At 42.8% G+C, this 15,242-nt stretch overlaps 1 protein-coding gene across 1 annotated transcript in view; it reads left to right on the top strand.

The window, feature by feature from the left end:
* ITGB6 (integrin subunit beta 6) overlaps positions 1-11,830 on the top strand; it is a 76,059-nt gene extending 64,229 nt beyond the window's left edge. Inside the window, exons 15-16 of the mRNA XM_075318827.1 lie at positions 6,675-6,838; positions 10,002-11,830. Of these exons, the coding sequence (XP_075174942.1) occupies positions 6,675-6,838; positions 10,002-10,082 (245 nt within the window). The 3' untranslated portion in view covers positions 10,083-11,830. The remainder of the gene's footprint in view (positions 1-6,674; positions 6,839-10,001) is intronic.
* Positions 11,831-15,242: the final 3,412 nt, after the last annotated feature.

Here is a 15,242-nt window from a genome sequence, read left to right as displayed (position 1 = left end):
ATTGTACTATGACATCACTGCACACATTATTCCTATATATTGTGACATTACAATGTGCATTATTATTGTACTATGACATCACTGTACACATTATTCCTATATATTGTGACATTACAATGTGCATTATTATTGTACTATGACATCACTGCACACATTATTCCTATATATTGTGACATTACAATGTGCATTATTATTGTACTATGACATCACTGCACACATTATTTCTATATTGTGACATTACAATGTGCATTATTATTGTACTATGACATCACTGTACACATTATTCCTATATTGTGACATCACAATGTGCATTATTACTGTACTATGACATCACTGCACACAATATTCATATTGTGACATTACAATGTGCATTATTTCTGTACTATGACATCGCTGCAACATTATTCCTATATTGTGACATCATAATGTGCATTACTTGTGTACTATGACATCACTATATGCATTTTTCCTGTACTGTCACATCACAGTGTGCATTATTCTTGTATTGTGAATGTGACACCACTTTGCGCATTTTTTCTTTACTGTAACATCACATTATTTCTGAACTATGATATCACTTTGTGCATTATTTCTGAACTATGGCATTACTGTGTGCATTATTTCTGTATGGTGACATCAATGTGTGCATTACCCTGTGCCGTGACTTTACAGTGTACATTAAGGAGATCAAAAGTAATCATAAGCTTTTAACTTTGTGAACTCCAACTCTAGGTGCTTGTGGTACAGTGATACCCCATTCCAGGTTTTGGTATTTGGTGCTATGGTAACTTGTTAAACCCCTGTCCACTAATTTACTGTAATGTATCAGTCTACAAAGTAGCAATCATGCTCATTATAATACCTTGTCCTTTGTCACTTTTACATTAACCATTATCTATATAAGAGGCATCTGGATTTTCCAGAAATGTCCTTTAAATCTATTTTAGACATATGATAATGTATCCACCCATCATGTTAGTAGGCTATATCACATATCAGCCCGCCTCTGCACATCTCCATATCATACACCCACAGGGCGGCACTCCCATTCATATGATCATATCATGCCATGATTCCCACTGTTGCCGCTTACTCCATCTATTATTACAATGGATGTTAATCCAGCACCTCGCTGTAGCAGCATTTGTCTCAGGAAGCGCTTTGAAACGCTTTTCTGTAAATCTCAGTCCTTCCCTGGTATTATTTGACACCGAAACCCAAGAGAAATCATCAGTCTGTTCGTTTGTCAGCATTCCCCAGCTGTCTTTTAAAGCAAAGGTGTCATATGGCGCATTGATCAATTCCTACAGCTCCAAAATGAGACCCTGTGAGCTTAGGGAACGTTGCGCAACCATTTCTATATCCCGGCAGAATGACGCCAGCCATCAAATACATCTTTTTCTCAACACTGCATTTAAGATTCGCTTTTTATGTTCACCTTCCACTTTTATTGGAGCCCTGTGATGTGTTTTATCTGAATTGCTGTTGAAAAGCAAGTTGGATCCGAGCTGCATCAACATGTCTTATGCTTAAAGGGAACCTGTCAGCAGGATTTTACATACAGAGGTAGTGGTGTGACTGAATAGCCGCATGTTCCCCAATATAAATTATACCTTGTTTGTAGAGATCCAATGTGCCAGTCATGAGAAATCTAGGGTAGAAGTCATATGCAAATTAGGCTGGGTGTATCAGTGCCATATAAGGACTGCTTCATCCAAGTGCACTGACACGCCCCAGTGCACTTCCTGCCTAATTAGCATATGGCTCCAACACTAGATTTCTCATGACTGGTACATCGGATCTCCACAAACAAGGTATCATTTTTATTGGGGAACATGCGGCTATTCAATAAGTCACACCTCTACTTCCTTATGTAAAAACTTCCTGATAAGTTCCATTTGAAGTACATTTCTTGACCTGGCATTGGGGTAATAATCAGTGCCTCGTTTAATTGTGGAACTATTTAAGAAAAGAATAAAAAATAATCAGAATCCTCAATGGTTGATGCAAGTTATGGCTAACTGAAAAGATATATATATATATATATATATATATATATATATAATATATCTGGTTGTATGCATCAATTTTATATCTATTGGCCAAAATATACAAATATATATATATATAAATATATATATAAATATATATATATATATATATATATATATATACACACACACACATACTACACATATTATATCACTATTTTACCTGGTAATTATATGAATTTTCGGTCCAACTATGCATCCAGTATCATATTTGTCTCTTTTTATTATGTAATTGTGTTTATATTTTTTAGACTTTTTTTTGTTTGACCCTTTTATGTAAAACATATACATTTAAGAGATTAGCTTGTGAATTGTGTCCTGTGCTGGATGCACAAAAGGAAGTCGTTACTAAATAATCATTTCTCTATTGATGCAAGTGACTAGTGACATCTAGTGGTCATTTTAGGAATAACCATAAGACAATCAGTTCAGATTAGTCCAGGGATGGACATACCATTGATGCAACCTGTGCTGCCACACAGGATCCCAGAAGATAAGGGGCCCACTTCTACCTCCTAAGCAGGTGTGCAATATGATGAACTATTGGACTGTAAAGGCCCCATATATTGTTCTTGCACAGTGGCCCTCTTCTGTCTGTGTCCGCTATTAGAACAGTCCCATTTTAACATACAGATGTCATAGTTGGGAATATTATAATGCAAACTGATACAACCCCTCAGGATGAGGAAGAATCAGCAAGAGAAAGAAAGAGGAAAAGGTTTTTGACTGTCACTAGGTGGCGCTAGACACTATTTGCATGCGGTAAAGGGAGAGGTAGTCAGACAGGCTGAGGTCATAAACTAGGAGGTCATGACAGTACACGTGGGGAAGACAGAGACGAGGTCAAAATGCAAGCCGAAGGTCAAGGTTCCAGGAGAGTACATACAAACTACAAGGAGCAGGCGGGGACATGGTCAGGAGGAAGTCCGAGGTCAGAAAAGTCACAGAAACAGGGTGGGACGGGCAGAGACGGGTAAACAACAGTCCGGAGTTGAGAGACCAAGCTCTGAACACTGAGCATCACGTGAGTCAACAACACAACTGAAACCAGGAAGTACGACTGGCAGCGTCCTGAGGTAACACGCTCCCTAATGAAGCAAAGTAATCACTGGGAACAAGAAGCATCTGCGTGAGCACTTCCCAGGATCAGCATGGAACCCAGTGCTGTGACACAAATAGCAGAGCATTTAGCCTGCAAAACGCTCTTCGCCATAAGCAACATATACCGGCTCTGCAGGAGAGAAAAGCAGAACAATTCAGAATGTTCTGCAAATAGGAATCGTGACAAACACAAACAAACTGTTGTTCTGTTTTCTAGTAAGTTTTTATCTCACCCCAGTGTTGGATTCACAGCTACACTACTCAGTACTTGTCGCGTCTGTCTCACTGTATTATGAGACTACTGAGAGATTCAGGACTTGAGGGTCATTTCCATTCTTGACTCTCAATATTAAATGTGTTTCCTTTCCCAGTCGTAGGGTTAGGCTGTAGTCACACTTGACAAGAGCGATAGAGCATCATAGAAGTGCATACTGCGGAGCCTCTCCTGGCAGACGAGAAGCCAGCTAGTCCGGGCAGTACGATCCGATACTCACACGAGTCACACGCAAGTGTGACTCCAGCCTAAATGTCAGTATTCCTTTTCAGCAAGCAGGTTAATTACCAGCTCAGGTGTTTCCAGTTTGGAACCACTCTCAGTCCCTTTATATACCCTCTGCTACCAGCAGAGGGTGCCGGTTATACTCTTTGCCATTTGAATGCTGGGCCTGGAGGTGGAAGGAGCTGTTGAAACCCTCTGTTGAAGTTGTTGAGGTGGCTGCAGTCTTGATGCTGACTGCAGAAGTCTGTTGTTGTTACCTCCCTGTCTGTCTTCCTTCCCAGGTGTGTTGTTTTAGTGCAGCAGTGGGGTTAGCGTCCCTTACCTGCCCACTCCCTAGCCAGGGACAATTGTAGGGTCTGTTCAGGACTTCAGGTTCCTGCTCGGTGACAGGTGAGGAACCTGTATAGGAACTGGCTAGGCGTGCAGGGTACAGTGGCAGGTAAGTGGATGAGGTGTTCATCTTCCCTCTCATTAGTTCTAGTGCACTCTGTTGTTAAAGTGTCTCAGGTGTACCCCTTGTTTGTCGTGGTGAAAATCCTGTTGTTGTGTGTTTTGGCTCACGCCGGACCATCCCTAATCCGTGCCATGACAGTACTGCTTTATAATGTCCTCAATACTACTGCTTCTTAATATGTGCTACATGGAAACAGGAGAACAGGAATACCTTATGTTGGTGTGCTGTGTATGGGACACATCCTAGCAGCTCTTTTACACCCACCAGCTCAGAGACAACTAAAATAATAAAGATAAATGAGAAACATAGTCAACTCACCTGTGTGGTGTTTGGTCAAGTGACTCCAGGTAAAATAGAAAAAATGGTTGAAAAGGACAAAGCACAAAAGTCATCCAAGCAATATTAAAATAAGTCAATTTATTTAATCTTGACTCAAATGTAAGCCATGGAAAAATAAGAGGAATCCCTCATGTTGGTGTGCTGTGTATGGGAGACATCCTTGCAGCTCGACTACACCCACCAACTCAGAGTGAACTGAAATAATAAAGATGGAGCCTGCAAAGGGGAAAACTGATGACAATTGCAGAATACAAAATCATATAGAGACCAGAAATAGTTTAATTTCTCATCTATACACACAACAGTTTATTCTTCGACCTCCTTATTAACCAAAATCCCACAATATCTCTGTGCTATTTTATCCTTCTTCTCTGCGCAATTCGTAAAGCTTAAAGGCAACGTCTCACTAAGCGACATGGCTGGCGACATCGCTGCTGAGTCACGTTTTTTGTGATGCAACAGCGATCTTGCTAGCGATGTTGCTGTGTGTGACATCCAGCAACGACCTGGCCCCTGCTGTGAGGTCGCCGGTCGTTGCTGAATGTCCTAGACCATTTTTTGGTTGTTGCTCTCCCGCTGTGAAGCACACATCGCTGTGTTTGACAGCGAGAGAGCAATGATCTGAATGTGCAGGGAGCAGGGAGACGGTTTCTGTGGACGCTGGTAACCAAGGTACACATCGGGTAACCAAGCAAAGCGCTTTGCTTGGTTCCCCGATATTTACCTTGGTTACCAGCGTCCGCAGGTTCTAGAAGCCGGCTCCCTGCTCCCTTCACACGTAGCCAAGGTACACATCGGGTAACTATAAGCAAAGCACTTTGTTTTGTAACCCAATGTTTACCATGGTTACGAAGCACAGCGTCGTTACACGGGTCGCTAGTGGCTGGTGGCTGATCTCTGATCGCTGTGGAGATCTGCCTGTTTGACAGCTCACCAGCGACCACGTAGCGACACTACAGCGATCCCTGCCAGGTCAGATCGCTGGTGGGATCGCTGGAGCGTCGCTTAGTGTGACGGTACCTTAACATGGACAAAACTGAATTCATTGTCTTTCCTCCTCCTCATTTAACTCCTCCACCTGCCATATCCAACAAAGTTGATGGCTGCTCACTCTCCCCAGTCTCACAAGCTCGCTGCCTTGGAGTAACCCTCAACTCTGCTCTCCTTCAAGCCACACATCCAAGCCCTCTTCACCTCATGCCAACTACAACTCGAAAATATCTCCCAGATCCGTGCCTCCCTTAACCAAGAATCAGGAAAAACATTAGTGCATGCCCTCATCATCTCCCGCCTAGACTACTACAACCTCCTGCTATCTGGCCTCCCTTCCAACACTCTTGCACCCCTCCAATCTATCCTAAACTCTGCAGCCTGCTTAATCCACCTCTCCCCTCGCTATTCCCCAGCCTCACCCCGCTCGCAATCCCTTCACTGGCTTCCCATTGCCCAAACACTCCAGTTCAAAACATTAACCATGACTTACAAAGACACCCACAACCTGTCTCCTCCCTACATCTGTGACCTAGTCTCCCGGTACTTTTCTGCACTCAACCTCAGATCCTCACAAGATCTCCTCTGCTCCTCTCTTATCTCCTCTTTCCACAATCGCATACAAGATTTCTCCCGTGCCTCCCCCATACTCTGGAACGCTCTACCCCAGCGTATCAGACTCTCTCCTACCGTGGAAAGCTTCAAAAGGAACCAGAAGATTCTCCTCTTCCGACAAGCCTACAACCTACAATAACCCTCAGTCCAGTAGACCACTGCGCAACCAGCTCTGTCCTCACCTATTGTATCATCACCCATTCCCTGTAGACTGTGAGCCCTCGTGGGCAGGGTCCTCACATACTGTATCCCCACCCATCCCTTGTAGACTGTGAGTCCTCGCAGGCAGGGTCCTCTCTCCTATACCAGTCTGTTTTGTACCGTTAATGATTGTTGTACTAATTTTTATGTATACCCTTTTTCACTTGTAAAGCACCATGGAATTAATGGCGCTATAATAATAAATAATAAATAATAATCATTCTGAAAAGCCAATTATGCTTTAAATAAAATAATGAACATATTGTTACAAGTCAGAAGAAGCAAGGATGACAAAACTGCCTATAATTGAAAGAGAATTTGGTGACAACCCTCATAGTGATATCAATTGACAGAAAATAATATATTGTATGTTTTATAGTGATGGGAAATGTTGATCCTTTTAATTTTATGTCTTTCTTTTTAGATTGTCCGTCTCCACCAAACATCCTCATGATCCTCGTGGGCGTCTCAATCGCTATTGCACTGATCGGTATCGTTTTGCTGTGTATATGGAAATTGTTGGTGTCGTATCACGATCGTAAAGAAGTTGCTAAATTTGAAGCAGAAAGGGCGAAAGCCAGTTGGCCGGTATGTATATATTACGTATAGGGCAGGAGTATAGCCGAACACTAATTACAATGTCAGGGTCCCCATATATATTGGGTCACAGATAGGACCACTATAAAATGATAGGGCCCAGAATCCACTAATATACAATCAGGCACCATATACACTGACAATCAAAGTCTCTCCATTTTAATCCTCACATCGCTAGTAGAATGTATGGTTTTTGGGATAGGAAACATTTTTGCAATTGCGATTACAGGCTTTTTTTTGCTACATATTGACTGCTGAATAAGTCAACTGAGAATCTGTTAATGAGCCACTTCTGACAGTTTGTAACTCATTTATCTGTAAAACAAAGTTTAGAGCAAACTTTCACGTGGTCTGTGGTCATAAATAAGCACAAAGGAGAGAAGAAAATGACAGATAAGAGTTACAAACTCAGTTTCAGAAGGAGCTCGCTGACAGATTCTTAGATAACTCATTCTGGATCCAGAAATAGACATTACAACTCACAGTCTGTGGATGGTAACAGTGTGAAATTGGTAATGAATCCCAATTGCAAAAATCATTTTTAGCCCAAAATACTTGCATTTAAAGGGGTTGTCGTGTTTCAGTGTTTTACCTCACATTATGTCCCAAGTGGCAGGTTGGTAAACTTTGTAATTGCATTTCATTAGTTTTGTCTTCCCGAGCCCAAGCTGTGCCCGGTGTTCATGTGACTTGGCAAGAACTTCCTGTTAATTACATGATACAGTGCATCTAAAGCCCTGCCCTTTCAGGTCAGACATTCCCCCCTTCTATTTGATTGGTGGGCCTTTCTGGAGGAGGATTTGGGGGATGAGCTACAAAGTGTTAGGCTGAGAAGTGCTGTTTCCAGCATAAAACGGGGCTACTAAAGAGCAACTTCAACTTTCGTGGACTGCCACTTTGAAACATCTTTGTGAGTAAAATGAATAATAGGGCAACTCCCTTAACTGAAAGAAAAATTACCCTAGGTGTCCATTCCCATTAACGCTAGTTTTTTTTTATAGCCCACATAGTTTCTCTAATCAAGATCCAGAATTATTCCTGACAAGAACATGTAGACCCCCAGACAAAGCCCAGAATCAAAACCTTGGGCGAAACCCCATTTTTCAGACCCCATACCAAACCCCATATCACAGAGCCCAGATTGGACAACACAGCCTAATATTCAGACAATAACGCAGACCCACAATTTCCAACCCTCCAAAAAGACCATATAAATCTATGAAACACCTTTGTGGGTAAAATGAATAAACAGGGCAACTCCCTTAACTAAAAGGAAAATGCCCCTAAAGGTGTCCAATTTCATTAAAGGTAGTTTTTTATAACCTACATAGTTTCTCTAATCTAGATCTAGAATAATCCTTGACACCAAAATTTAGATTCCCAGACAAAGCCTAGAATCAAGACCTTGGACGAAACCCAATTTTTCAGACCCCTGACCAAACCCCTTAATACCAAGTCTGGATCAAACAATAAAGCCTAATATTCAGACAATAACTCAGACCCAAATTTTTTAACCCCCCCACCCCCACCCCAATAAGACCATATAAATCTTTGAACCACCTTTGTGGGTATAATGAATAAACAAGGCAACTGCCTTAAAAGAAAGGAAAATGCCCCTAAAGGTGTCCATTCCCATTAAAGCTATTTTTTATGGCCTGCATAGTTTCTCCAGTCCAGATCCAGAATTATTCCTGATGCCAAAATGTAGACCCCCCAGACAAAGCCCAAAATCAAGACCTTGGGCGAAACCCCATTTTTTTCAGACCCCTGACCAAACTCCATAATACAGAGCCCAGATAGGACAACACAACCTAATAGACAATAACTCAGACCCAAATTTTCCAAAGACCATATGAATCTGATCGAAGACCACTCCACATAATTCAGACCTTTTTAATTACTCCCATTCTACTTTCGTGCACCTTTCTGCCGATTTGGCGCCTGTCCACATAACATCCTGCACCTGCAGAGGGGGAGCCGGGATCAGAGGTGGACGAGGACCTAATATTAGTTGGATTATTCAATAGCATAGTTGTCAACTGTGTCAGGACGTCTGGGGTTTACGTAAATCCAGCCAAAAAGTGGACATTTAGGTTCATTAATGGGAGAGATAGGTCGTTCCCATGAGGGCAAAGTAAAGTTAGGGGAAGAGCTTAAAAGGCACCAGAAACATTGGCATCTATGCAATAGCTTATGGAACATTTAAGATAAAAACTTCTGTCCTTGTGCTTGCGGATGATTCTCCTTATCTTAGTGACAATATGATCTTTTAATGAAAAATCTTTACAATGTTATGACAGTTATCTAATCCAAAAAAAGAACGGGGTCTTATACTGCCCAGTAGTATTACCACCCACCATCCGTACGAAATTATGTAAAAGTCGTGTTTTATAAATGCAATTAAATTTTATTTGAAAATACACAAGCAGGACTACAAAAAGCATGTGAGTACATGTGGAGGTTCAGAATATGATAAAATCATAGAACATCAAAACTAAGACCAAAACAAGAAAATTATGAGGAAAAAGAAAAAGAAAGTTACCCTGAAGAGCAACACAACCAGTATGAGTAAAAAAAAAAAAAAAAAGGTCAAGGGTTAAAAAAAATCCTGTATATATTTGCACTTAGGTCAAAGAATGCTCCAAAAATTGGAAAGCCTGTATTCACACCAATAACCACAGGGTGGTGCTAAATTAGGGAGGCGAAACGTGCGTCGGGGCTACGCAGCACATCCAGGCACATACGCACTTTATGGGTGAGTCCAGATCATTTTGATCTCTGGCTGTCAGCTTTGTCGATAATTGTTATGATTGTCCCTGAGCCGTAGGTTGTGTTACATGGTGGCATTGGATCCCTATGCTACTTTAGCACTACCTGGTGGCCACCTGTATTAGTTTATGCACTTTTATACTTAGCTGACGGTGTTTCTTGACTCGTGTGCTGTTTTAGCACCACCCTGTGGTCATTGGTGAGAATTTCGTACTGAAGGTGGGTGGTAATAATATTGGGCTGTATAAGACCTCGTTCTTTATTGGATTAGGTAATTGTATAGGGAGGTGTCCCGCTGTGTATTATAAGGATAATGACTGATCTCTCTGTCTCTAAATTATATGTGCTGATCAATGTTACGACAGTGGTTGTTTTTTTTTTTCAGGAGGGAATGAACCCATTATACAAAGGCTCCACTACGACCTTTAAAAATGTCACCTACAAACCAACAAATGGGATACAGTGACAGCAAACACGCCCCGGTCCTCTCCGTGCACTTCAAAGCTTAAGACTATTTTTATGCTAGAAGGACTACTGATAACCATAGTGTTACACTGGCATTCCAGACATCTCAAAGCTTAGGTTATAGCAGCTACCTGCAGATTTCAGCTCCTGTCGCTGCTGAACTTGTGCTACATGGAGACAGGAGCGCAGGAAACACTGTTGTCTCTGTGTATAGAAGATGCCAAAGCAGCTTGTCAGGATATGCTGGGAGTTGTAGTGCTGCAACCACTGGTTAGAAACTAGAGCATAAGTCTCAAATATGTGGCGCCCTCTACAGGTATTGTCCTTTTTTCTTTTTTTTTTTAAACTCTAGACTTTTCACAGGCTGATCCTAATGGTTTTTGTTGGTTTGGTGCCTCCGTTAGTAGTTCTGCCAGGTTTGAAGAATGGTACTGTCCTGAACCAAATATGATCATGGACACCATGACGGTACATTAATGGACTGCCATAAGAGTAAAGGGTGCTTTATAGCATTATACTACATTACCGGTCATATTGACCTGCTCTACTCCTGACTTCTTGACCATTGTGGTCTACAGTCTGGGTATTTAATATAATAATAATCTGCATCATTGAAAATGATGGACTAAAATGACAAAAAAAACTGTTTTCTTCCAAAAAAAGCAACCCCAATCTTGTCTTGCTCACATGACCTGCAATACCAGACATGACCTATTGACAAAGGTGGCGCTGCTTCTGGAGGATTACAGTATTTTTTTTTATTTTTTTTTAATCTCACACATCCCCTTTTAATAACCTAATGGTCGACATTGAGGTACAGATTTAGCACTTAATGTTGAGGATTCTATTCTTTTTAAGTCTTTTTTATATGCGGGGTTTTCGAGGTTTCCAAATTATTTAGACTGAATCCTTTATAAAAAAAATTTTTTGCAAAATGTGACTTTTTGACCAAAAATGTTGCGAAATTGGATAAAGACAGAAAAAAAAATGTTTGACTTTGCACAAGATTCACAAACCGCATGCGACATTTTGATGACTTTGGCGTAAATCACGGTCAACGTATACCAAAAGAAAACAAAAGTGACTTATATAAAAATGCAGTGAACGAATCGCGCCCGTTATGTTTATCTTTCTGAAAGGCACATAAAATGAAGCAACTCTGCACATATATATCCTACCAGTTTGTGTACGATCCTATGTGTCTCCATGGTTACTGAATGAAAACAAAACCTGTGTGTAGTCGGCAGTCACGTGTTACTCCCCTCCCTACTACAGGTAATGGTCGTAGTCTGTTACCATGGAGATGCATAGCTCTGCATTGCTGAGGACACAATAGTAGGATGTTTTTAATCAAAACCGTGTGAAATTTCCTCAATTTTCAGTTTACATGAAACAAGACAAATTTGGATGGAAGAGACATTAATTTTAGGATTCAAAACCCTTTCTCCTGCTCAGGACCATCTCTGTCCGCCAGTGTCTTCAGACTACCAGTATGGCCACTGTACCGGGGTCCTGCAGATTTATATTCCTCATCTCTATAATGGTTGGTAGGTATACACTGCCTTAGGGTGGAAACACATCTATGCGAGTAAAATCGGTCCGACTGGGCTGAAAAAAACTCGGCTGATTTTAGTTCACGTTAGGTGCGAGTGCAACGCAAGTGCGATGCTATTTCTGAATAAATTAATGACTTTACTAGCGTGTGTAATGCGTGTGTAATGCGTGTGTAATGCGTGTGTAATGCGTATTTTTTACTATGTCATCTGCCATTCAGCGCTGCTACATGGCCGCTGACAGCAGACACAGACAGCCATGTAGCAGAGCTGAACGGCAGATGACAGCAGACACAGACAGAGCCGCACGATCAAAATGAACTCGGGTGAACTTAACCCGACTTCATTGTCATGCTGCGGCTCTGTCTGTGCCGCGTCCTGATTAGCGGTCACCAGTGAAGGGCTCACCGGTGACCACTAATCCCCGAGTGACTGAAGTTAGCAGCCCTCTCTCATACTCACTGATCCCCGACGCCGCGCTGCACGGCGTTCCCACTGCTCCGGCGGCTTTTACTATTTTGAAAAAGCCGGCCGCTCATTAAACAATCTCGTATTCCCTGCTTTCCCCGCCCACAGGCACCTATGATTGGTTGCAGTGAGACACGCCCCCACGCTGAGTGACAGGTGTCTCACTGCACCCAATCACAGCAGCCGGTGGGCGGGTCTATACTGTGCAGTGAAATAAATAAATAAATAATTAAAAAAAATGGCGTGCGGTCCCCCCCAATTTTAATACCAGCCAGATAAAGCCATACGGCTGAAGGCTGGTATTCTCAGGATGGGGAGCTCCACGTTATGGGGAGCCCCCCAGCCTAACAATATCAGCCAGCAGCCGGCCAGAATTGCCGCATACATTATATGCGACAGTTCTGGGACTGTACCCGGCTCTTCCCGATTTGCCCTGGTGCATTGGCAAATCGGGGTAATAAGGAGTTAATGGCAGCCCATAGCTGCCAATAAGTCCTAGATTAATCATGTCAGGCGTCTATGAGACACCCTCCATGATTAATCTGTAAGTTACAGTAAATAAACACACACACACATGAAAAAATCCTTTATTAGAAATAAAAAACACAAACACATTCCCTCATTACCAATTTAATAAGCCCCAAAAAGCCCTCCATATCCGGCGTAATCCACGGACCTCTAGCGTCGCTTCCAGCTTTGCTGCATGGAGGTGACCGGAGCTGCAGAAGACACCGCCGCGCCGGTCACCTCCAAGCAGCAACTGAGGTGAGTAGCGCGATCAGCTGAGCTGTCACTGAGGTTACCTGCGGCCACCGCTGGATCCTCCAACAGTGACAGCGGGTAACCTCAGTGACAGCTCAGCCGATCGCGCTACTCACCTCAGTTGCTGCTTGGAGGTGACCGGAGCGGCGGTGTCTTCTGCAGCTCCGGTCACCTCCATGCAGCAAAGCTGGAAGCGACGCTGGAGGTCCGTGGATTACGCCGGATATGGAGGGCTTTTTGGGGCTGATTAAATTGGTGATGAGGGAATGTGTTTGTGTTTTTTATTTCTAATAAAGGATTTTTTCATGTGTGTGTGTGTTTATTTACTGTAACTTACAGATTAATCATGGAGGGTGTCTCATAGACGCCTGACATGATTAATCTAGGATTTAGTGGCAGCTATGGGCTGCCATTAACTCCTTATTACCCCAATTTGCCAACGCACCAGGGCAAATCGGGAAGAGCCGGGTACAGTCCCAGAACTGTCGCATCTAATGTATGCGGCAATTCTGGGCGGCTGCTGGCTGATATTGTTAGGCTGGGGGGCTCCCCATAACGTGGAGCTCCCCATCCTGAGAATACCAGCCTTCAGCCGTATGGCTTTATCTGGCTGGTATTAAAATTGGGGGGGACCGCACGCCATTTTTTTTAATTATTTATTTATTTATTTCACTGCACAGTATAGACCCGCCCACCGGCTGCTGTGATTAGGTGCAGTGTGACACCTGTCACTCAGTGTGAGGGGCGTGTCTCACTGCAACCAATCATAGGCGCCTGTGGGCGGGGAAAGCAGGGAATACGAGATTGTTTAATGAGCGGCCGGCTTTTTCAAAATAGTGAAAGCCGCCGCAGCAGTGTGAATGCCGTGCAGCGCCGCGCCGGAGATCGGGGAACGGTGAGTATGAGAGAGGAGGGGAAAATGACCGACAGACTGTGAGAGAGGGACAGAGATAGTGACGGACCGACAGAGAGCGAATAGAGACCGAGAGGGAGAGACCGACTGACAGAGAATAGTGATTGACAGACATTGGGAGACATCGCTCGTTTCCAGTGTTTTAGGAAACATGCGAGAAATGTATTTAGAAAATCGGATGTCACTAGGATGGTGTGAGTGCCGTCCCGTGACATCCGATTATTTACACGCTCCCATAGACTTGCATTGGAGAAACTCGCAGTAGAAACTCGCAAAAAAGCAGCATGCTGCGGTTTTTTTCTCAGTCCGATTCGGACTGAGAAAAGAATCGCAGATGAGAGCTGAATCATTCACTAACATGTGTCCGATTCCACTGCGAGATTTTCTCGCATTGCTCTACTCCGAGAAACTCGCAAGTGAGAAGAAGCCCTAACAACTAAAGTCTTTTATTTCAGGTTGCTAGGCAGTACTTGCCTAGCAACCAGTCTTTTCAGTGAAATTAGTACTGAGCCAATGGTAGAGAAAAATCCCAAAAAGTAGGGTCTCGTGTTACCTTCAGTGACATGGTTGTCCATTTATTTAAATGGTTCCTCTTTGGTAGTTCATGGCCCTGTGAACCTCCTCCCATCTGTCGACATCCCTGGTTCTTCTTCTAAGTAGGCCTCTCGTAAGGTCATCATTGCATCATGATGTTGTATCAGGCCTACTAATCGGTAGATGTCAGCAGGTGGAAGGAGGTTCACGGGGCTTTAATCCAGTGTCCTGAGACTACCGGCATGGCCACTGTACCAGGGTCCTGAAGATTTATATTCCTCGTCTCTATTTGGATGGTTGCTAGACATACACTGCCTTACAACTAAAGTATTTTATTTCAGGTTGCTAGGCAGTACTTGCCTAGCAACCAGTCTTTCCAGTGAAATTAGTACTGAGCCAATGGTAGAGAAAAATCCCAAAAAGTAGGGTCTCGTGGTACCTTCAGTGCATTGGTTGCCCATTTATTTAAATGGCTCATCTTTGGTAGTCCATGGCCTTGTGAACCTCCTCCCATCTGTCAACATCCCTGGTTCTTCTTCTGATTACTAGGCCTCTTGCAAGGTCATCATTGCATCATGGCATTGCATCGGGCCTACTAATCAGAAGATGTCAGCAGGTAGGAGAAGGTTCACGGGGCTTTGGTCTGGTGTCTTCAGACTACCAAGGTGGCCAACATCCCTGGTTCTTCTGCCGATTAGTAGGCCTCTTGCAAGGTCATGATTGCATCATCGGTCAGATCAGTCAGACATTTGTAGACGGGAATCCAGGTGAAGGAAAGGTGGATTCTTGCTGGTCAGTTATTTATTAATTATCTAAAGTCATATATATATATATATATATATATACTATAAACAAAATTAACGAAATTAAACTTAAAACAGCATGATAATCTACAAGTTCTGCTTTGCATTACATCAAAATATCTCTTTTC

This window comes from Anomaloglossus baeobatrachus, chromosome 7 (assembly GCF_048569485.1).
Source record: "Anomaloglossus baeobatrachus isolate aAnoBae1 chromosome 7, aAnoBae1.hap1, whole genome shotgun sequence".
Taxonomy (NCBI): Eukaryota; Metazoa; Chordata; class Amphibia; order Anura; family Aromobatidae; genus Anomaloglossus; species Anomaloglossus baeobatrachus.
Note: the sequence above shows the minus strand (reverse complement) of the source record. Positions and strands in the feature narration are given on the sequence as shown.